Source organism: Kryptolebias marmoratus, linkage group LG4, assembly GCF_001649575.2.
Source record: "Kryptolebias marmoratus isolate JLee-2015 linkage group LG4, ASM164957v2, whole genome shotgun sequence".
Classification (NCBI taxonomy): domain Eukaryota; kingdom Metazoa; phylum Chordata; class Actinopteri; order Cyprinodontiformes; family Rivulidae; genus Kryptolebias; species Kryptolebias marmoratus.
This window is the reverse complement of record NC_051433.1, coordinates 2,067,742-2,091,111: the sequence shown is the minus strand read 5'-3', so window position 1 is coordinate 2,091,111 and position 23,370 is coordinate 2,067,742. Positions and strand designations below refer to the sequence as shown.

At 39.2% G+C, this 23,370-nt stretch overlaps 2 protein-coding genes across 2 annotated transcripts in view; one reads left to right on the top strand and one right to left on the bottom strand.

Annotated features, from left to right (window-relative positions):
- Nucleotides 1–16,827, bottom strand: part of grip2b (glutamate receptor interacting protein 2b) — a 191,931-nt gene extending 175,104 nt beyond the window's left edge. The window contains exon 1 of the mRNA XM_017429263.3: nucleotides 16,582–16,827. Coding sequence (XP_017284752.1) covers nucleotides 16,582–16,636 — 55 coding nt within the window. The 5' untranslated portion in view covers nucleotides 16,637–16,827. The remainder of the gene's footprint in view (nucleotides 1–16,581) is intronic.
- A 5,850-nt stretch (nucleotides 16,828–22,677) lies between these two features.
- The window catches only part of zgc:171566, a 21,476-nt gene continuing 20,783 nt past the window's right edge, over nucleotides 22,678–23,370 (top strand). The window contains exon 1 of the mRNA XM_017429218.3: nucleotides 22,678–23,220. Within this exon, the coding sequence (XP_017284707.1) occupies nucleotides 23,106–23,220 (115 nt within the window). The 5' untranslated portion in view covers nucleotides 22,678–23,105. The remainder of the gene's footprint in view (nucleotides 23,221–23,370) is intronic.

The window sequence follows — 23,370 nt, the reverse complement described above, 5'->3', positions numbered from 1 at the left end:
AAACTTTCAGGGGGTTCAAAAGTTTCAGGAGCAGGAGGCTATTTAGGCACGAGGCAATTAACTAAGGGGGTCAGGGGGTCCTCCCATGTAAAAACTTTCAATTTAGAACAGCAGAAATGTGTTTTCCTGATATTTGGAACAATGCTGGGAGGCTCTTTGAGGAGTCCAAAATCAGCCATTTTTTAGGACAATTTGTAAGAATGTTTGGCTCTTTGGAAGGACTGGGAGAGTTTTCAGAAAATAACTGAATTCTTGTAGCCAGGACAAAGAATTATCTCCCATAGCAGTAAACCTGAAGTAAGTAATCCTGATAAATAGATTTGAATAAAAACATATTGACAGGAGATTTGAAATAGATTGTCTTGACATTCTTTTTGGTGGGTAGAATCCAACCATTCTTTTTTCTGACATTCTGATATCTGTCATCCACTGGCCAGGAAGTGTCACGCCTCCAACATCGACCAATCAGAAGCCTCGGCAGATAAATGACAGCTCTTGTCATTTATTGTGAATAAAATTACATTTTGCATTGTTATAAGATAGAGACTCTAATAAGCAAATGTTTACAAAATATTTTTGGTCAATCAACGAAAAGTAGCGAGGAAAAATGCAGCTGAATTCAGGTTTTATGCAGCAATTTTTACCGGCTGCCGGTTACTTTTGAACCTTTTGAACTTTAAATTCCTCGGTTGAGGTTATTTACAGCTCATTTTCATATTGAATAACTTGGCTGGGAACTATAGTTGTCCTGTTCATCCTTTATCCTGAAATTGCAACTGAAAAAGGAAACCCTTGAGGCCCAAATGTGTGAAGATGAAGAATCTGTGCTGCAACTTTTATAAATTTGTTCATACTGTAAGTTAAGATAAAGGTATCTAAAAATGTAGATGCTGTTTCTTCCTGCAGATCAGACATTTCAGTGGTAATCCATTCAGCAGTCATCCTCCGTTTCAGGGCTGAAACGCACAGCATGTCACCAATAAAAAGACTTTAATGTCAAGATTTTATCATTACATATTTTAAATCCACTTATAGTATAAACTTCCACCCTTTCAAAGTGATGGCCTTTGCAGATGCATCAGATTATTCCCCTGCCTCCTTTCTGATCCGACAGCATCAGCTCAGCCTTGACTGTTACCTGCGAGGCAGCGTACTAATGCGTGGAGGAAAAAAAAGTTTCTGCTGTAGATTAAAATCCAACCCAGCACAGAAGAACAGCCTCGAGCAGAAAAGTAAAACACCTACTCTCCTTGTACAATCATAGAGCAAGTCGTGCAGAGCAACAAGAACTACAGACAACAGATAAAATCTGGTCATAAGCAGATAAAACACAAACACGCAGGAAGGTGTGTGTGTGTGTGTGTGTGTGTGTGTGCGCCTCAGGTTTGTCGAGAACAGTGGAAATCTCGATTGTGTTCACGTAAATGCAAAATGGAAGCTGACACATTTGTTGGAGTTCCAACAAAATGTGTTAATCTCTCTTGGAAACAGCTTCAGGCAACTCAGCACTAATTTAGTTGAAACTGCTTTCTGGTGCAGTTTCTTGAAGTTTTTTTTCTCCTTACTGCTTCCATTTGAACACAACTATTACAAAACGTCCTCAAAATCCACAATCCTCACCAAAAAAATTTGCATTAGGTATAATAAATTGTGTAAATGTGGGCCCTCTTGGACTTCTACTGATTTGCTAACAATTTACCAAATAAAAAAACAGGCAAAAAACCAATTTAACATTCAGCAGCATGGAAATTATCAGAGGCGAGCACCTGCCTGGAGGTGTTAGTGTAAGTGCATGTGTAACGCATTCCTTTTCAGAGACAATTATCAGTTTAGCCCATATTTGACATATAGGAGGTATGTGGGTGTGCAATAAATACTTTCATAATTAAAGAGATGACTCAAATTGTGAACTGGCAGCTAACCCGAACCACCAACAGCCACCGGTCACAATAAATTCCTTCTTTTACAAAAATTTGATTAGAGGAAAGAATGAATATTTAAATAATTAAGCTTCTGTAATCAACTTACTGTTGTTAGACTCAATTTATGCATTTTTACTTCTCCTGTTTTTTTAAAACTAATCTTAAAATTCTTCCAATTGTTTTTCATTCCTGCAGACATTTTGGAGCAAAAATGAGTCAAATGTAGAGACAATCTATGCATGATTTGAATCATCTTGAACAAGAAGATGGTTGTTTTATGCAGAACATTTTATAATATAAAACATTCATAATTTATTTCAAGACCAATGTCCTGGCAATAACATGGGACTAAAAAACACATTCAATGCTACAGAAATATTATTTTAAGCCTGCTAAACTATAGATAAAAAATAAAAGCAATAAATAATCATTAATTTGGTTACACAAATTACTGAAAAAGGCAAACAGCCAACCACGCAAACATAAAGATGCACCAGTTTTTACATTGACAGGAACATTAATAAAGCAGCAGCCTCACATAGCTGCAAGCTGCATGCATGAAATTGGTTACACATCCATCTTGTCATAAATAAACACAGATTCACACACACACACATAAACAAATGCACATGGTGTTGCAGAAAAGGCCAAAAGGCAAAGAAGTCTCTGTGGAGACACTCTGGACGTCTGGAGGTCAGTGAGCTGCAACTGCAGAGCAGAAGGGGCCACACACACACACACACACACACACACACTTCATGACAGAGCAACACATGTTCTCAGTTTTATCTCACACTTTCTCATCCAAAGAAAGCAACACTCACGTGTACACACACACACAAGGAGTGCTACTGACGTCCACAGAGACAAACCCAATTCCGTGTTGTTAAAGGCCATTTCAGGTTTTAAAATAAAAAAGCTAAGCCTCACAGTTTGGCTTTGCATGATCTGAAAACCATGAAAAATTACCATTAGTTATCCCTAAGAATCATCATAATGTCTGAATTAATTTTCTTCTCATATATATGTATATATATGATGACAAATCTCATCTGAAGCCATCTTTTCTGGTTGAGATGAAATCCTCAGTGGCTTCTTGTTTATCTTGTCTGAAATGCAGTTTATCTAAGTCATGTTTTATTTCCAGGTTTAACAAGTTTATTTGACAGTAGAACTGAAAACACTTCCTTGCTGCCTCTTGGATCTTGTTTGTCTCTTTCAGCTCAATGATCATGTTCATATGGTGTTTAAACACCCACTACCAACCAATCAGCACAGTCTAAGCGATACACATTGCGCACAATCTTTAAAAGTTAGATTCATATTCAGCTACAGCCAGTTTATTCTAATTATAACACAATACATTCACATACAGTACATTATGAAGTGCCCATTAGTTAAGTTGTCTGTTTAAGAAAACCTGTATCTTCTTTTTGGTGCAATCTCTTATCCTGAGCAGCACGATGGCAACAGTAAAAAAAAATGACTCCGTTTTAGCAGGAAAAAACCTCGAACAGAACCAGAACCAGGCTCAGGATGGGTGGCTATCTGCCTCGACCGGCTGCAGTTTGAGAGGACAGGAAGGAGACATGAAGCACAGAATGGCTGATCCAGGTGTATACACAGGTAAATACATATACTGTATGTCTTTACCAAGAGAAACCAAGCTAATGTAGTTATTTTATAGTGATCTGAGTAGACTGAGTCACAATTTCAGAGGAAAAAGTGGAGGTTGTAGCTTCGTTTTGAGAGATCTGACTGTTTGAATAACGCTCAGATTACAGTGGCCTTTCAAGGTAACTATAAAGGCTCTGGTCGGTGGGCTCTGTTCTGTTTAGGTTTGAATTTTGTTCTTTGTTTTCTTGAAATTATGTCATGTTCTGTTATCATCTCTTTTTTTCCACGGAGGTTATTTATGGTTACATTACTCCAGCCCCGTGTTCACTTAGCTGTGTTCTTTTCCCATATTTCTGTATTTTTGTATCTTTTGACTCTTGTAGAGCTTCTTTCTGTTGGTAACTTTAGTTTTACCACTAACCTTGACACATTTCATGTTTTTGGCCAATCAACTTGTAAATTTGTTGTTAGTTCCCTTTTTCTTATAAATTCTGCAGTTTCTGCTCCCTGTCAGATCCATGTCCAAATCTTTTCCAACCTATTTCTTGTTCCTTTTTATACAAGAGAAATTTTTGACTACAACTTTACACAGCTCAAAGTGTATGGAAAAGGTTTTTGTAACAGGATTCAGCCTAAATCTGAGCAGGTCCTGGTTTGGCAGGTTCATGTGTGCAAACTATGAGTTTGGCACTGCATGTCTCACTGTGCTCATTTCTTGCAAGATTACAGTTTTCTAAATTTCTAATAAATTCTTTAAGATATGATTTGATCAAAATACAACACAATTAAAGTGCCACTGCACTTTACCCCCCTTTGTCTTTAGAGCTTTTTCTTTGCAGCCAGTTTTGACTCAACTGTTGCTTCTTTTTCTGCCTCTGCTTCATGTTTGGTGCTTTATTGCCGTTTGCAACTTTATTATTTTACTTTATTGTTTGTAAGCCATTTTGTACCAATCAAAAAATGCAATTTTGAACAGGCTACATGTCTGATGTTACATTACAGCACTAATGTCAGAACCTTTCATCTGCACATGAAGAACAGAAAATTTCCAAATATTTATTAGGTTTAAAACAAATTATAAATAGAATAATGTGTTGCTCAGACTTGGAAATGTTGTGAAGATAAATGAATCATAGTCTTAGTGAAAAGGATCTAAATCAGGTTAAGTGCAAATAAAATTACTGCATAACTTGGATTTCAGATACTCCAGTTATTCTGGACTGTAGCTCGTTTAGTTTTTTTGGCATATTGATGATTTCCTGGCAAAAAAAACTTTAACCAGTTAATTTTTTAAAATGCAAAAATTGCAATCAATTACATTTTTATGTGCTGGTGGTCCATTACACCTTTGGGTTCCCAAATTCATTCACAATAAACTTCTTTGTCAAACAAATGGCTTGCAACAAAAAAAGAGACTATTTCAAGCACAGGAGGAATTAATCAGACCTTGGAGAGCAGAGTAGTGCAGTAGTGCAGAAAATTGTTCATTTTAACAACAACAAGAATTTAAAAGCCAGTAAAAAGACATGCAGTACAATTTTGGTGCAATGAGAGATTTATCAAGGAACACAAGAGAAAACAGAGAGTATGGGTTACAAATAACTCCACATGTTCGAGACATGTGTCTTGATTAGTCATTTCTTCCTCAGCTGCCATAAAGCTATTCCACACGCTCACCATCATTTATCAAGAAACAGCCATCATTTACCAGCTGCTAAATTATCATTTAAAATGCTACAATTTAATTACCATGGAATTTGCTGCCACAAGAGCACACTGTAGGTGGGTTTATTATGATTCAGCACAGGAGAGAGGGGCTGCAGATTGAAAGGGAAGCACTTTAGGATGGATAAATTATAGCCAGATAATTAAAGGGTGCAGAAGCAAGAAAAGAAGAACGTGCAGTAGAAGCATTGTGGATGCTGCAGCAGAAAAACCCACAAAGACACAGTTAAGTATATCAGGCAGCACTCGGTGGTGCAGCGGGGCATACGGTAATTTAAATTTGGGAAGCATTGAGGATAAATGAACAGGAGACCAGATAAAACATTCTGCTCAAAACAAATGATTGCCTCTGCTGGCAGATAATGACAGTAGAGATGTAGATAGACAAGAGCCCACAGATATGTGGTCTGTCGGGGGGGAGTAGATTCGATGTACAGACTTGTATAAAACAGAGTAAAATGAGGAAAAACTGTATGTTTGTTGTGTATATGCAGTAGAAAATATAAAAATAACAAAAGACTGTTTCTGTTGTGATAAAGCACCAAAGAAAAGGAAGCTAGAAAAATGGTGAAGTAACAACCAGGAGAGAAGATAGTCAGAACCACCTTGCAGTCGTGTGATGAAATCATGTCACCCTGAAGTCCAGGATTTTAATTTGATCATGATCTTTTGTCACATGTCGCCCCTTTTGTTATCTGCCACAGTGCAAGCTGGGGAAAAAAAGAGGAGGCTGCAAGACTGATAAGTTGATGACCTTAGTGATATGGGAAAGGATGGATCGTTCTGCACCATCAAGTCACTTGGCAGGACAAGAAAATGGAGAGAAATTATAAAGTTAAGGGTTTTCAAGAGGAATTCTTTGTTATGAAACAATGTTTTGCAATACTGGCAGTCTGGGCCATGTGTTTGAAAAAAAAAATTCATTTTGAGGCTCATAAATCTCCTGTCCAGCAGCAGAGGTCTAATTTCAGTTTGGCAGCGTAAACAACATATCTCTGCAAATTTCACAAAAAGGAAAAACAAACTACCCAACACCAATGTAAGTTTGTCAGCTTCAAGAATATGACTCATGCAGCTTTAAAGGGCTCAAAACAAATCAGACAATTCAATCACACACTCAGTGAGGCAATCAGCTCAGGACAAGCGCAGCAGATTTTAATCCAGACTGAGACAGGAAGGCAGAGGGTCAGTTTAACTCTCCTCTCCACTCGGAGGCTGCAGCCATATTTCAGAAAACGTTGGAACACAATGGAAGTGAAGGTGCAGGGTGCATTAACCAAGAACATCAATATAACTTTATACCAACATAAACTTATAACTCTTAAAAGCCTCAATGGTCCTTTTTGTCTTCGATCAGAGCCACAGTGTCAGTTTCTTTTTCCGTACAGTCCAAACTTTTCTTGGCACGAGGATGTATTTTTAGACTGTAGTATATATATATATATATATATATATATATATATATATATATATATATTTATATGTGTGTGTTATGTTGACAATCATAATTAAAGATTTTCTAATGTCCTTCTCTTTAGCTTTTTTATTTTGTTAAAATTTAAACACACTGTACTTAAACAGACTCAGTTTTAGATGAAGAACATTTTATTGTGTCTGCGTTTAATGACTTGTAATGTAGAAATTGTTTTTCTTTTTAATTTATTGTACCTAAATAAAGAATGACACAAAGAGGCTGAGTTATGATCTGCTTCAGAACTTCTTTCTTATTAATAATAAATTTAGAATCATTTTAGAGATTCAAAAACTTTTGTTGAGATTATTTGTGATTGTTGTTTTTTCAGATTATTTTTTTCTCATCTCTTTTTGCTGATCTATGGTGTAAGATATACTGCTTCCAAAAGTCCTACACAGCTCATTATTCTCAACTGAGACACGCGATTTGCTGTATTTTTTGGTCTGGATTTTTTCTAAAGCTGCAGGAAGCGAAGCGAATCAAAAATTGTAATGGAAATGGAAGACTAATGAGTGAAGAGTTAAAAGGATGCTTTAATGCTTGTGTTCTGGTGCCCTCAATAAAATCCGAATTTTAGGGGCAATTAACTGAATTTTCTCTATAGTTCTCCACATTTGGTACATCTGCAAAAAGCAAAAGTATTTCTGTAAAATTTTCAAATCATCTTATGCAATTTTAATTCTACGCTGCAGAATACTTTTACTGCAAAAATCTGATAAAATTTAACATATTGTTTTGTTGAGGTTGGTTTGATTGCTTAAATTTAAATCTAAAATTATTAATATAGTAAACAAAATGATTACACTATGATAATCTGTACTGCAAAGAAAACCACAAGGTGCAAAAGATTATCTTGGTTTATCTTCTTTTACAGAGAAACCCAAACATGGGAAGAAGAAAAGAACAAAAAAGTAGATTAAATTAGAAATAATGGAAATGAAAATAAGATGCCACAAGTCAGGAAAACTGTAAAAGTGAAAACAAGATTACCACAGGAAGAAAAAGGTGAGGGAAAGGCAAAGTAAACAGAGATGAGGAGGTGGTTAGATGATGAAAATAAAAAAGGAAAATTAAAGGAATCAAGGAAAAGTGTGTAAAAGGGAGGGAGATTGTGATGTTAGGAGGTAGAGAAGATGAGCGGAGGGAAAAGATTTTTTTATTTATTTTTTCTGCTGTGCATGACTCATCGTCAGATCGTATTGTGACTGAAGCAGCGTAACTGCTCTCGCCCACTGCTAACCTATGGCTACATGCCTTCTACGCACAGCACAAACACAGAGGTTGCCACAGCTATTTCTACGAGGACATCACAAAATGCCAAGGTAATGGCTTTTCTTAAGGGAGTCAACAGAAACACATTAACAAGATTACAATACAAATAACACAGTCTGCAAATAAGATTAAAACTCATTGCACAGTGTAGCCTCTGACATTATTCCACATCATCTTGCCCACATGTTGTTTTCAAGGTGCTAAATTTAACAGCCTGATCAGCACTTTTACCTACAAACCTAAAATCAAACAGCTGTGCACCGGTAAATACGGTCATGTTGCAACTAAGGAGATCTATTGAAGAATCTGTAGAGCTGCAGTTTTTTAGTGCTTTTGCTTTTTTCAAGCTAAGTCCTGCAACAATGCATGCTCTCACACATGGAGCTGGTACTACAGAAACAGCAGAGTAAAAACACACAGTGCCCCCACTTCACACACACTCACCAACTCAGTTCTGTGACTACCTCCCATGCCAGTTCAGAGGCATGCAATGAATCAACTTTTAACCTCACTCCACCTCATTCCTCATTGCTCTATTTTCATTTTGCTCACACCTCCTACACCTACCCCAACACTTTGCAAGTTAACACCAAGGGCTAGAGGTGTCAGAATTATGTTTGTGATAGGAGAAGCCAAAGGGATTCAGTTATCTGGCCCTGTAAACAGATTTTTCTTTACAACATTTATACTGTCTAGTTTGTACTCTGATACCAATTAGGACTGCACAATAGAAAGTCTTTCAATGTGCAATATTATCGTTTCATGTGATGTGATAATGTAAATTGCGATAAAGCCACATTTTCCTCACTCCTTATTTTGTCACTTATATTGCAATGATGTTCATTTTACAATATATCGTGCAGCCCTACTAACAGCATCTCTCATTCAAAAAAATGTGCCTTGTGTCCATGAGTCAGAAACGAATATTGTCAAGGTGTGTTCTGGTAATAAAGACCTAAGTTGCAGGCAATGAGGAAAATATTTTAATTAAATACTAAAACATTAATCAAAAGAAAGAGCTGACAGTGGAGCAAAAGTTATGACACAAAAAGTTTGCACAAGGGAGTTGCTGAAAAGTCTCCAGAATGTCTTGAGACTTTCGTGGGGTTCTTAACTTCCCCACGATTTGTGACATCTTCTCTCTCAAAATAGTCACAAATTCATTGTGAGCATCTCTGATCATTCTCAAAACCATCTGAATGTTGCTGCAGGCGTCTCCAACCCATTTAAGGAGTGCTACAGCTGTATTTTGACACCTGCACAGGAGCTCTCCTTAGACAAAAAACATCCAAGACAAATGTCCTGGTTTAAAAATCATGCCAATGATAAAAAATTATTTAAAAAGTGGTCCAGATCTACCTATTTTCTTTCTAAAGTGCACTCCAGCAGATTAAATCATAAATGTGGGGGAAGCTTTAGAGGTGGGAAGAAAGTGAACGTATGTGGGCAAAAAATAATAATATACACATCCAAGAATACGTTTGTGAAATTAGGCCATGAGTTTTAAAAACTGGCCACACATCACTCAGAGTTCAGTGGGACTGCAGCTGAAAATTCACTCATTTTCTTAGACTTTTCCCACAGTTTTGTGGGATTGTTTTTCATTAACTTGTCTCCCAACAGTCACAGCTCAGTGAGATATTGCCTTAACAACTTGTCAGAATGGAAAAGCCAGAGAACAAAGAGCATTATGGGACAATAAGTAAGTGTCAACCTGCAGGATGAGCATGCTTGGAGGGGTGATGACTACATGAGTGCAGTTGAAACTACTGAGCAGATGCAGAACAGGTGTGCACGAAAAACTGGAGGCAAAGATGACTGAAGGGAAATAGTACTGCCTGAGGCACAGACACAGGCAAAACTAAGCAAATGGGGAAAAAACACTGACCACAAAAAGAAATAAATACATAAATACAACAAATAAAAACATAACTGAAAGACTAAATACAAACAAAAACCCTAGAATAATGACAGAAAATGTTGAATGGCATATTGGGTTGGTTTACTTACAAACAAAGAACTGGTGACTTATAGGCTTCTCCAATGGAGGTCCCATTTGCATGGGACTCAGTCAATAAAACCTTTAACAATTAGTAATTTTAGTAATTTTAGCCAGTTGTTAAAGCACCACCAATCGTACCCATGAGTTTGTGAATATCTACTATACATTCACAATAAAAGTATACATAATACAACTATACTGCAAAGTCAAATAGTAAATGAATAGCCTTCCAAGACGTAGCATGTCTTTCCAGTAAAGACTAATGTGCATCATAAGAAATGTCACGTTCAACGTTCTTGGGATTTTTTAGACTCTGTGGCATCAGTTTGGACAATCATTCATCTGTTTACTTGTGTTTTCCAAGTCCAATAAATTACAAATATTAAATCTATAATTATTTGTCAATAACAACACAATTACCAGCTTTCTAAATGTCATTCTGGGTCTACTGTTTGGGCTAATTGTCACCATGGAATAATTCAGTCAATAATGTGTACAATTAAAAAACACATTCAGACTTATTGTAATACTTTTTGCTCTGTTTCACTCTTCCAGTAAATTAAACTGCCTCTTTTTATGAACTGATAGCTAATCACTTATTTTAAAAACCCCCTCTGGCCCTATATCCTCTGTCAGGAAATGTCTGGATTAAAGATGCCTTCCAAATTCTGCCACACTAAAGAAACACCACTGGGATAAACATGATGAAACCTTGTGCCTGAGGCTACTGCCACATGGCAGAGGTTCTGAGCTGCACTTTCTGTTGGTTGGGGGCTGAGTCGGGAGAGAAAATCCGGCTCTTGTATGAATCATAGAACTGATGCTTGGTGTTACATATAGGACTCCATACTGTACTCTAGTCCTTGAAATCCGAGATGAATTCTAAGTTTCCGCACATTTCCAGGGCAGATCTGAAAGATGAGAAAGAACAACAACCTCAGGCTTCTGTGTCAAGATTTCTCCACACAGAGTCTGCCCTGTGCTACAAGAGTAAATACAGGTTTTATTTTATACAAGTGCATTGAAGAATGATAAAATGCTATCTTGAATCTTCAACAGCCCACATAAAAACCTCCAAGATGCCTTTTTTCCATCTTTACTCTTTGATGCTGAAGAATCCTCTGACACTGACACACTGATACAAGCTTTATTCCCTTTTAAATGTCACTAGAATATAATGTGGAGCTTCCTCAGATTCAAGGGTTCATCTCTTCTTATGTCATCAGTTTTTTTCTTTTTGTTTATCCACTGCAGCATTTGGATGTCTAGTTCTCTGCAAATATCCTAAGTCATTCAAATAACATCAGTATTCTTTTAATATATTTTCTTAATCTAAGTGGAATGTGACCTATGTTCAGCTAAAAACATGTTTGTTTGGAGCCATCAACCAAACCGCAGAATGGGATCACCTCTTCGCTCGCACAGAAGCAAAAAACACTTAGAAACTCACAAATCATATTAAAATACAAGATCACTAAAACTTTCTGAATTATAGTTTAAAAAAAAGAACACAAAGCTAAAGTAGCTTCTAAAGTGAGCCTTGATTTGGGGTTAAAGCAGGGTTTCAGTATAGATGTGAAATCAAATCAGCTTTGGAAAATAAAGGAGGTCTTTAATGTTTTTGGCAACTGAAATTTGAAAACAATAGCCAGCATTTGCAAGCACTACCGAACGCATTCATGATGGGTTTTAGCTGTTAAACTGCTTTGATGAATACTCTCTGATATCTTTTATAAACCCACTTTGAACCGGTGCCTTTAGGCTGACATCACAGACGACAACTGATGCCTGTTGTTTGCAAGAAATAATAAACAAAAACTGCTGATATCAAAACAATGTGGTCCATGCAGAAAGAAAACTGTCTTTTGTGAATTCCAGTAGAAGACCATAGTAAAAAAAGAAAAATACTTGCGTCAGAACAGACATATACAGTGATGTAATGATAAAATGATGAACGGGTTCTTAAAATGCTCATTTGAACCAAATGAAAGCTGGAACTTTAGAGAAATATTCAGTGAACAAGTAAGGGTGATGTTAGAATAATTAAGTCAATCTGAGCCCAAATGGAAATATGTTTGATCTGTCAAAGAATCAGACGAATAGAATTAAGAGAAAATGTATAATTACTAGATAACATACAACAGAAATTGACTCAAGCAAGTTAATAATTTACAACTTGAACCACATAAAATGTGTCTTTCTTTCCCAATAAAAACGGAACAAAAATTATAAACTTGTAACCATGAGCTACAGATATGCATACAGTACTTATAAACCATAGAAACTGACAGTTTTATTTATAACTCAGTAGCTTTATTCTGTACACTTCCAGACTATAATTGTGTTAATGACTGTTAAAACAAATCACTATGCATGAGCTGCGTTCCTTTTCAGAATTCGCACTAATGAAGAGCGTCCTCTCGGTAACGTCCAATGAGAAAAGCAGCAATTAGTATCACTTAAGAAACTACAGATAGACTTTCGTTAGCTTACTAAATGTAAATTATTTCTTTACTAGCAAAGATTAACTGAATACTTTAGCACAACAAATTGAAAGAAATGAGGCTAATAAATCCTTTTGTTTTTTTAAGACGGCAACAAAACTCTTTGGGTTGAATCTGAATATTTGCTGCTAACAGCAGCCATAATCAGTCCTGTGTCGTTCCAGGTCAAATCTTTTTTATCTGATACGTAGTTAACATGTTAACTGAGGTTCAGGAGCAGAGCCACGACTCCACCACACCTGTAATCACCTGACAAGCCTCCTGATAGTTGGCTCACCCCTCCAGCTCAGTTTATCTCAGTCTATCTGCCCTTTTTCATCCCTTTCATCAAACTCAACTCTTTTCATGTTGGCCGTACAGATCAGCCGTTCATCCCCGTCTCCTCCAACATCCACTCGTTCATCCGGGGGTCCTAAACCGGTCAGGATTGATACCCAGCAAGGCCGAACCTCCACCCTGAGTCTCCGTCTTCCCCAGATGGGACATCCAGATGAACTCAACCCATCATCCTTGTTTTCTTACTGTTTAATAAAGCTGACTGAAAAATTGATTCATGCTAATAAAACCAGAACCCGTGAGGAGTTTCTGTTTAGATAAAGTCAAAGGTCTAGTAGTGCAACAGCAATAAACAAATCCTTTCTGTTAAATTTGTTTACAATTTACAACAAAAAATGACACCGTTTGCCTTCAGTGTTTGCTTGGCTGTCAGACAGGAATGTACACAGTGATTCTATAAGATTTGTTAACTTGCCTTTGTTTTCACACACGAGTGAACAAAATAAATATACTGAACTTATAGGCAGTGAGGCACTTTAACATCAAAATGATTAAATGAATAAAAGACAGTGTACTGCCTTCAACAAGCTGCCTAAACCTCAGCACAAACGATGTCAGGTGGAGTATTTGACCTAAACGTTCGTTTGTCATCAGCTTTTTACTCGTATATTCCTGAGAATAATAACTGTCACCAATAAATGCACATTTCTCCTTTCTTTTTCTTCAATGTAAACTTCTCAAGTCTGCTTTCTTTTTTCTTTGCACACCCAGATAACTCTGTGCTGATATGACCTAACCTAACATCTTCTCTGCTGCCTCAGTTTCAGATAATGACATCGACAAAAGGCCGAAGCTCAACCTGCTCCGGGGCTAACCCTGTTTTAAAACAAACTCGGACAGCTTTTGACTTAAAGAGTTGTAGCATTTATTGCTGTTACTGGAGCTAAAAATTCAACTATTTACAGGAAATCCTCCTCTGTCTCAGTCATATGCTCTGATTCTCCCTCCCTCGCTTGGCCCGTGTGTTTTCTCTCTCTCTCTCTGTATAAAGGTGCCATCACTCCACACAACCACAATAGTAAACAGACATTTCATTGCAGCGAATCAATGCATTTTAATGCAGCGTAGTATATTGTGTTTTGTGTGCTGGGTTAGGACTGACTTGATGGGGTCCGGATCAGAGTCTGGACTTTGAGAATGGCTGGTTTTCCACATGCAGACACAGAAACTGTACTGAAGCCTTAATATTAAAGGCTGCCAGCACCTTAAATCCTGTCATTCTGTGACTCAAGTCAGTCTTTACTCATCGTCTCCTCTCTTCACTTTCCTAATATCTTCCTTCAGTCTTGATCCTTCTACAATAAAAAGTTAGTTCCTTTGTTATTTTTTCTGTTAGATCTGAAGTTTCTTAGAGGCTCGCAGTCAAAGTCTTGCTCTCCTTTAACAAGCATTTTATTTGATCTCCCAGCCTCCTGATTAATGGGATCTCCTCTTTCAGTTGATAAGGACCAGAAAGCAGCCTTCTATCTTTCCCCTCCAAACTCTCCTCTGTTTTATCTCTTTGTAGGACTCTGTCTGCTTCTCTCTCATTCACGTTTTGTCACTCCTATATTGTCCTTTTTTGCCATATATTTATTGCAGATCACGAATGTCATTATCATTTGTACTTGGATTTCTTCCTATCATATTTATGATGGATGGCTGAGGCGGAGAGGAAAATATCAGTTTCTCTCCTCTTACTGACACAAACAATCTGAGTCATTCACACTGCTTTGCTGCTTTGCTAATCTCCTCCTCAGCAGAGGAATGAGACGTTCATATCAAACAACTGGCTCATGATGGTGGCTTGGCTACGTATAAATGCATTACATACTGGTCAATTCCATCTATCTGCACACACACACACACACACACACTCACATACCTGTAGATATCCAACCAAGTGGCTCCTATATTTGTATAATTTCTCCAAACGCTCCATCAACCTTTTTATTCTTTCCTGTAGTCACACTATTGACAAAATCAGCAAACCTTTGACAGTGCAACCTTTTTTTTTTACATATTCTTGTGAAAAGCGTCACTCCACTTTAATAAACCCTCAACATTACTGCTGTCAGCAATCTGTCTTCATTTTGGACCTGATACCTGACAGATAAATGTGACGTGTATGTTGTAATTTTGCAGCACATAGATACATAAAATTCTTTTAACAAATGAATTATTGTTCCCTGGCCACTTTTATTTATTTTTTTTACTTTTCTTACTTCTTGTTTAATCTGTTTTTACTGAAGTCTTACAGATGGTTTAGATTATGAGCATCCTAATTTACATTCAGCTCATAATGTTGGACGTTTTTTTGGTAACCAAACATTTCTATTGAAGCTGTTTAGGTTTTAGTCACACAGATAAATACACACACAGGGATTCCTCTTAACATCCATTCATCCTCCTCGCTTACATCTATGGTTACAAATGAAAAAAAGACCATTTCTATTCATAATAAAACCATACAGACAACATAACCAAACTGTTCTGGTAAAGACACTGGATCCTGTCATTTAAGCACAAACTAGAATCAATTGTGATTCAAAACTGAAAAAGATTCGTACAAATCTGTTTTAAAATTTTAATTTTGTCAAATAAAAAATCATAAAGAAAACATATCAGTAATTAATGTCTCCTTAAATTAAAATAGAATGTGGCTAAACTTGTGACTGGCCTCTAACAACCATCTGTGTTTGTTTACCTACAGAAACAGTCAAAGTCTGACATTTTGATGCATTTCTGCTCACATTTGTTTCATACAGTATGCAGATAAACTGCACTGTTTACATTGAGTGCATACCTGCATTTCTACTGGAGTAAACTCTTAAAACTGCAGAATTTGATAGAGTTCAGGATTATTTTTATGTTTGATGTCACAGTTTGCTATGAGCACTTTAATCTAGATGAAAATGTCTGCTACATCTGGCACAATCATTGTACCATTTAAATGAAAAGTAAAGGATGAAAAATAAACTGCTAAAGAAAGTTTTGTTGCTGCTTACTTCAGCTGAATACCTTTTGGTTTGTTAATATTTTATATTCAGAGATACATTTATAAACTTTTGCAGTTCTGAATAATTAAAGAGTCAAACTTTGATAAACTCCAAATAAGATATAAAGGAGAGAAAACTATAAAACAAAGACAAAGCAGACAGTCTGTGTAACAGAAGAAGAGCTGCTTCCTCATCTGCACACGCACAGTTAGGCTCTCTCACGCTCACGTGCACACTAAAGCGGACCAACATCATCACTGTCCGCCTCCCCCTGTGCACATGCTGCAGGATCAACACGCACGCCTTAGTGCGCGTGTGTGTCCCTCATTCCTCTTCTGCTACACACAGACTCACGCACGCGCAGGCACCATGACCTGCCAGCATCTGTAGCCTCGCGCCATCTCCGCTGAAGCGGCGGAACAAACCCGTGCTGACACGTGTGCGCACAGCGCGCGCGGCTACAACACACGTGTACGCGCACGAACACACTAACACACGCACATTGCCAGAGCTGCAGGTGCTTTTCCTTCAGCCTCAATCATAGAGCGCGTGCGCAAACGAGGAGCGCGCACGCGCGCACTTCCACTGATGCAGAAAACTCCGAACAGATGAAGCAGAAAACATTCAAAGTGTCTCCAGAAACAAGCTGCTCACATCTCAGCTCACATTTAAACAAACACAACCCGCGCGCACGTCCACTCTCAGCGCAAACACGCGCGCGCGCACACAGCGTTTTGTTTTGCTTTCCTACCTTCCTCGTGCATCCGTTGCAGGCAAAAAGTGAGGTTCCTCCGCCAGCCCGGCATGCTGCTGAGGACCAGCAGGTGATGAGGGTGAGGAGGCTGAGGAGGAAGAAGATGAAGATGCTGTCCGGACAGAGCAGCCGCTGGAAGCTCAACCTGCTGATCCCTTCCCTTTGTTTGCTCAGGAGCTGCAGCTCTCTCCAGCAGACCTCGCTGACAGTTTGTGTGACAGTCGGTCCCGCTGCGGCACCAACAAGCCTCCCTCTCCCTCACTTACTCCCTCTCACTCTGAGTCCACTCACTTTTTTTTCATTCATTCATTTTTTTTTTCTGTATACCCCCATGTCCTCCTCCTCCTCCTCCTCCTCCTCCTCCTCCTCCTCCTCCTCCTCTCCAGCTCTCCTTGCTCCTGCAGTTTGCTTCCTTTCTGGAGCCCAGATGCCTGCATTGAGACAGATAAACACAGATAGAATTTTAAGTTTAAGCTGATATTAAAGATCTTACTGTTCCATATTTTCCTAACAGAGCACTCAGCTCTCAGGCTGCAGGTTTACCTGTGGTTCCTAGAGTTCTTTAAGTAGAACAGGAGGCAGAGCTTTCAGTTCTCAGGCTCCAACTTCCAGATTGTTTTTCTGTCTGTGAGGATGAGGCTGAAGACTCTCCTCTCAAGCCTCAGCTGGTCCTGAGCCTGGTTCTGGTTCTGCTGTTGGTTTCTTCTCCTTTCCAGTGTCACCCACCACCCGGTGCTTGGCTTGCTCAGGATGGAGGATTGCATTGCAGTGAAGATTCGATGTAATCTGCTGGTTTCCTCAGATAGTCCATTAATGACTAATTGGCATTGTGTAATAAACTGAATTGGATTGGACTGAACTATAATTGGATTGAGTTGACTGTTGGGTTTGAACCTGGATCTGTTTTAGACTGAATTGGATTACACATAATTTGATTTGGTCTTTTATAGTGTCCTGAGATGACTTTTCTTGTGAACTGGGCCCTTTAATATAAATAAATCAGAATAACTTGATGTGAATTATATTTCCTATTAACGCTTGAAACGTGCACCTACTGGTGAGCCAGTCGTGAAATAATTCCCTATTTTTTTGTCACAGAACATTTTCTTTCCATCTCTGTTTAATTCGGCTTTAGTTGCCAAAGATTCCATTGATGTTAAATCTGTCATTGTGAAATCTGGGGAAATGTGTAATGAGGCACGAGGCATCTAGAACGATGTGAATTCAGTGAGTGCCGGAACAAAATGAAATAGCAGCGCAGTCAAGTGTGGAATGAAATCATTTCAGAAACCCTAAAGTTACTGAAGGGGAGACAAATAGAAAGAACAGAATTTTAAGAACCAATCAATCGGCACGCTCACTCAGACAAAAGCACAGATGTTTGGAGTTTTCCAATACCTCCACTTCAGTCCAGAGTGTCAAAGAGGCAAAAAGTGCTGCAGATGACAGATAGTTCACATCACTGTTCTCCTGCAGGGGAGGAAAGTTTTTAGAGCTCTTTAAGGTCAGAGGTGGACATGATTCATCCAAAAAGGGTTTATTCTAAACCTCTGCACGGGCGTGGACGCAGGAGCCACATCTTAAAAATAAATGACCACACTTTGAAGGTTGGAGCAAACATAAACTCAAGCGTTTCTTTTAAGGAAGTCCTCTCCAAAAAGGACGGGTCAGTAACGAGCAGCACTTCCAACATCAGAACAACTTCCTCCCGTCTTCTACAGCACTTTTTGTAGCTTTGACAGAAGTTAGATCCGCAGATAATTTACTTCCAGGTTATGTTCATTTAGACTCTTACAAAACATATTTATGCCCAAAAAAAACTACTCAAGTATCCGATCGAATATTTTCACTGATGTAATACTCGATACTCAGCTTCTGTAATGCAGAACGGTCAAAGGTGATATGAACTGAAAGGAGACAAGAAATAAAACATTGGCACATTTTCCTTCACCAGCAATGTTTTTATTATCAGCTGTCCTGTTTATTTATTAGTGTAATTACTGGTTTCAGCTGAAGAGACGAGCTTCATGACGTGTCTTAATTTAAAAGCTTTTAACTCCTGTGAAGTCATGTTGTTCTGTTTGAGGATGTTTGAAATTCCAACACATTTGTTGTGTTTTAAGTGGATTTTGCAACTTTTTTTAAAGTTCTGGTGAAACTTTTAAAACGTGCTGAAAGGTCACATGCAGTAAAAAACTGTAGAATGAAGATCTCCCAAACGTGTCTTTACATCTGATCAGCTTCAAGCTTTCTTTTCTGTTCCAACACTTTGTCATTTGATAACGCTTTTTTATGTGACCCGCTCAGGACAAAAGGTCATAAATTTGTTATTTTTTTTACTTTGTTTCAGCTGTCCAAAAACAGCTACTAAAGAATTTCTGAAGAATTCACAAAACATATTGATTAGGTGATGAGGAGGAGGCTGAGGCACAAACTTCCCCCAAGATTGCAACGTTTGTTCTAGCAGATATAAAAATGAACATTTGGATTAAATTTTTAACAAAGGGTACTCACAAAAAACCTTCTGCCAGCTCTCAAAACCAAACAGCACAAGAGTTGGCTCTAAACTATGGAAAAGATTTATATTTACAGGAGCAGGAAAAGAACGAAGAGCCAACTGGAACATGTAGTTTGTGTCAAAGCATGCAGAAAAACAAAAACCCAGATCACTGAAGGTGTGAGGGAGCCACAGCGAGCAACCCTACTCCTTTCTTAGGTGAAGAAACTAAATAGCTGAAGGTTAATTAGGGCAGGTGAAGCAGGTGGGACTAAGGACTGCCTAAAACATACAGGAAGAAGAGCACTGCACTTCCGTTTGCATTAAGTTGGAAGAATTAATTTGTTATATATCATTGTTTTCTGCCACCTGTAGTCAGTGTAACCTCTAACATGCAAACTGATGAAGAGGACTTTAATAATTGGCATACATCACAACAGGAAGTTTAAATCAAAGTACAAGGATTCTATTCTCTTTTTAAGTTGTGGTATAAGTCATTGTCTAATCTTCTTTTACCTTTCAAAAGTAACACTCTGACATGAAAAGTCAGCCACAGTTAGTCTCCTTTCACTCACCTCCTGCAGATTCCTCAGTTCAGTCCCTGCAGAGTTTTGTTGTACTCTGTATCACAGATGAGTAGGTAAACCTGTGCTACATTTGGTGACTGTGAACTGATGAGAGCGTTCAGCAGTAAAAGCTAAACTGCCTCCAGGCAAAAGAAGAGCAGACATGAATACCAATTTTTCTTTTAGAGGCCTCACCTGTGGGCTACATGACAGACTTTTAAACATCATAATTCAGGATATTGTGGAATTCTTTAAAGGTATTCTAGTCATTTTTGTTCTTTTTGGTGCACAGCATCTTGTGTGGCAAAAAAAACAAATCCATGACAGCCTATACTTTCCACTGTCATTCCAAGGATACGACAACACAGCAATATATGACAGCTTGGAGCGACGAGATGCCGTTTCTTGTTGGATGGAATCATTTTAGTCATGTGAGTAGCACAACTAATGGATGCAATCAGGGATCAAGTGTGCATAATCATTAGGATGAACATACTCAACACATTCATTGCAAATATGTGAACAGAGCAGTAAAATAGTCTGCTCCTGTGGATGTAGACTCTGAAAGGGGTTTAACTTCCAAACAAACTGAGTTCACTGCTGTTGGGTCAGTTACGGTTCACCGAACCTCTGAGACAGTTGTCAGTCAAAGAGCAAACAGATGAACAAAGACTGCCCCATCCGTCTATCCTTCCATTTTCTGACACTTATCCAGGGTCGGGTCGTGGAGGCAACAGGTTTATGAGAAAAAACCCAGACATCCAGACATCCCTCTCCTCAGCAACACTCTCCAGCTCCTCCTGGGGGAATCCCAATGTGTTCCCAGACCAGAAAGGATACAGAATCTCTCCAGTGAATTCTCGGTCTGCCTTAGGATCTCCTTCTTGTGGAACATACCCGGAAAAACATCCAGAGGAAGGTGCCTAATTAGATGCCTGAACCACCCCAGCTGACTCCTTTCAAAGTAGAGGAGCGGCAGCTCTACTGAGAGCTCCGCCCAGATGACGGCGCTCCTCACCTTGAGCCCGGCCGCCCTACGAAGGAAGCTCATTTCAGCCGCTTCAGTCCAGGATCTTGTTCTGTTGGTCGTGATCCAAACGTCACGACTACAGGTGAGGATCAGAACATAGAGGAGCTTTCTTCACCACAACAGACCGGAGCAACATCCTCATTACTGCAGACAAGGTCCCAGTCCAGCATTTTATCTCCTGCTCCTTCCTAGCATCACTTCAGAGCAAGACTCCCAGATATTTGAGCTCCCAATCCAAAGGGAGCGCTCTATCTTTTTCCAGAGCCAGTGAGCACCGGGTGATCAAGCCTGGTCTTCCGAGGCTTGAGATGATGACATGGAGTCACTTCCCCACGGACCCACCAGCTGCAAAAAGAGCCGTCAAGGTCGGGTGCAGTGCAACCCAGGTGGCAGGTGAGGGTGAGGGCGGGGCGAGCCGATTCCTGGTGACACAAACTGGCTCTTGGTACATGGAGCGTCACAGATAAACATCCTCCTAACACCTGTGGGATGCAGTGTGTGTTGTGTTGAAATTATAAGTTGGTACTTCAGAAAGCGATGACCTCATCCTCCAACGTTTTCGTTACCGTGGTAACGAGTCTTACTGCAGGTGGCGATAAAGGTCAGAGACTCTCTGCGCACTTCTTTTACAGAATGTCAACAATCAGTTACTGAGATGACTTCTTCTGTTCAAACCGACTTGGCCTTGGTGCGTTTCCATCGGGTCCTGAAAAAACCTGAACAAACACAGGCTTTAAATAAGTGCAGCAGCTTGGGTGGTGAAAGATCAGCCACTGAAATAAAGGTCCTTGAGCTGATGTTTTCACTATTACAACTTCTACATCATCATGAAAGGCAGGCGATCGTGTCTCTGTAGGTGTGTGTGCCTGTGTGTGTGTGTGGTAATTTGTCTGTCTTTTAGCAAAATACCTCATGAACCAGATTTTGAAACTCTCAGAACATAACCATTAAAAGTACACCCAACCTTTGGAGTCAACCTGATTCAAGATGGCCGCCAGAGCTAGCCCTCACCAAACACAAAAATGCCAATAACTGGGTCAGTTTGATAGGTACTGAGCTACAGCGTGGTGTGGTAGTAGTTCAGAGTCACCCCCAACATATACTCTGAGATCTTTAAGAGAAACTTTGGCATGCAGTGCAGCGGGCGATATGCATTGTTTTAAGCATGTTTTTTTTCAGTTAAAATATGAGAAGAATAAAGTTTTTTTTAGTATTTATTTGTGCTGCACTGAAATACTGAACATAAAGCTGTTTACGGTTTGGTGGAGAGTTCTGACCTCTTGTGGTCAGTTTGTGACACTGCAGGTTTTTCTGCAGAATCCAGCAGTTTAACAAAAATCACTCATCAATAAAGTCTCTGCAAAGCAAAGTGCTGACTCAGACACATTAACACACATTCAGGGAGACACAATTTAAGACTCATTCTCCTCTCTGCAGCTTAAACTGATTAAAAAATAAATAAATCTTTTCTACCACAGAGTGAAGTCATTCACTGACATGTTTCCTTCATTTTACCCAACCATATAATTTCAGGCCTTGTACATCCTTTCTCTGCATCCTTAGGTCTAAAATTCAGTTCTGTAGCTCCAAACACAGAAAGCAAACATGCACTTCTTTCATTCTGTGGATATTTGTCTCACTGATTTCTGACCAGATGTCAAAACGAAGAGCTAACTAAAAGCACAAATGGAGATAAAGGAGAAAAACTGCCTAAATCATAAAGGATTTTATTAAATGGAACATTAAAATGTATCTAATTACAAAACACAAACAAATAATTTTTACATTCTCAAGTATTTTTCCCCCTTTTACACATTTCCCATTTGCCTTTAACACCATACCATAAACACTCTGGGGTGTGTCTCAGAAGGACGGAAATATAAAACCACAAGCAGAGACAAACTGTACACAAGGCAGGAAATGACACAACTGATGAGAACTTGAGCAAGAGTTGCAGCACAGATGAAGAGCTGGAAGAAGCAGAAAGAGGAGCTGCAGCTGCAGGACTGTGATAAGAAGGAGGAGAAACCTCATTTTAAAGACTTAATGAGAATAAAGGATTTTTGCATCACATTATGAGTGGGAGGGGTCAAGCATGCACTCGATCAATCTGTCTCTTTCTGCCTGCCTGTCTCTGTCTGCCTGTCTCTCTGCCTGTCTGTCTGCCTGTCTGTGTTGGGATACATTTGAGGCTGCAGGATTTCGGACACGCCCACCTCTGACAGAAGGTGGAGCATTCTGCAGCTACCTGTGCAGCATGAGGTCGGTGCTCTGACACGTGACGCTGTGACGGAGCCGGAGGAGGCAGACAGCAGCAGCAGCAGCAGCAGCAGCAGCAGCAGCAGTCAGTTCCTCAGTTCCTCAGTTAGTCAGCATCTTTTGGGGTTTGGGGTCTCTTCTGCTCCTGACTCTGCGGTTCTGGATCGTCATGTCTCGGCGGTCTGAGGCGGTGCTGGCGGTTCTGACTGCCTGCTTCTTCTGGTCCGGACCGATTCTGTGCGCAGCGGCGAGGAGCCAGCAGCTCAATGACAGACCCATCATCGGTAAAAACATGTTCTTATTGCTTCTTTTCTGCAACAAAACCTCATCGGATTATATTTGGCTCTTATGTAATTTTTGGGAACGTTCCAGAAAAGGTGTGTGGGTGGGGGTGGATGGAGAGGGTGAGGCTGCATGTCCTGAGGGGGGGGGGG